General features: G+C 19.4%; 1 protein-coding gene across 1 annotated transcript; it reads right to left on the reverse strand.

The window, feature by feature from the left end:
• Window positions 1-208: 208 nt before the first annotated feature.
• On the reverse strand, window positions 209-1036 carry PRSY57_0102400 (conserved protein, unknown function; the record flags this gene model as incomplete). Its single annotated transcript, XM_012905345.2, has 1 exon — window positions 209-1036. One exon carries the CDS (start codon window positions 1034-1036, stop codon window positions 209-211), a length of 828 nt encoding a protein of 275 aa, XP_012760799.2.
• Between the last annotated feature and the right edge of the window lie 175 nt (window positions 1037-1211).

Here is a 1211-nt window from a genome sequence, read left to right on the forward strand (position 1 = left end):
AAATAAAAATAATAAAAAAAAAAAAAAAAAATAATAAAAAGAAAAAAAAAAAAAAAAAAAAAAAAGGTGCATAATTTGAATTTATATATATATATATATATATATATATTAAATATTTAAAACAGTTTAATACCATGGTATATAAAAACTAATACAATAAATATACAGTAGACAATATACAACATATATATGTATATACATTTTTGTATTAATTATCTATTATTGATACATGATGACGCCAATATTTAACTGCATCCAAATATTTTTCTCGATTTAAATGAACTCCGCTACCTCCTTCTGTTATTAATGTATTTCTTAGCATAGTGATTGGTGTCATTGGTAATTCGTAATCTTCATTTTGAGCTTTGATACAGATAATTGAATAATCACAATGTGAAATATTTTTTGGTTTGTTTTTCATTTCTTTATTTTCTTTATCAATTTGATCTTTGGAATATAAAATAAGATCTAGATATTTAGCTTTTGTTATTTGATCTTTTATATCTTTTTTACATAACCAACGAACTAATACAGGTAATTCATTATCTCTTCTAGATATATAATCTGTTTTTATTAAATCTCTATTTTTATTAGTTATTTCCATAGTTTCGACAGTTGCTTCTGTAAAGTTCTCTATAAATATATGTTTACAGAATTCTGCATATCCAGGTAATACTTTTATTTTTCTTTCTTTTATTAATTCATTTACTTTTATAACAAATTTTTCCTTATCATACGGTATATAGGAACATGATTTGTTTTTTTCATTAAACTGCTTATAACAAAACTCATCTAAATCAACCTCACAAAAATCATCCATCTTTAAATTTTTTAATTTTATTTCTTTCTTATAATTTATTATATTTCTTCTTTTATTTAAAAAAAATACTCTTTTATTATTTAAAAATAAACCTTTATTTATACCATAAAATATAATATTCTTGCATCTATCTATATGTTCTATGCAACACATATCTATACTCTTCAACGAAAAATAAATATATATGTATATTAAGAATGAACAAATTGAAACCATCAAAATTTATTCTTAATTTTATTTGTAAAAATCAACTCTTTTTAAATATACCAAAATAAATAAGATATTTAGGTAAATGTTTATAAATATATAAACATTTTTGTATATAAAATATATTTAGTATTATGCATATGTAAGTAATTATTACTTCAAAAAGGTACCTTAATAAAAAAAA

The sequence above is a fragment of the Plasmodium reichenowi genome, chromosome 1 (assembly GCF_001601855.1).
Source record: "Plasmodium reichenowi strain SY57 chromosome 1, whole genome shotgun sequence".
In the NCBI taxonomy this organism is placed as follows: domain Eukaryota; phylum Apicomplexa; class Aconoidasida; order Haemosporida; family Plasmodiidae; genus Plasmodium; species Plasmodium reichenowi.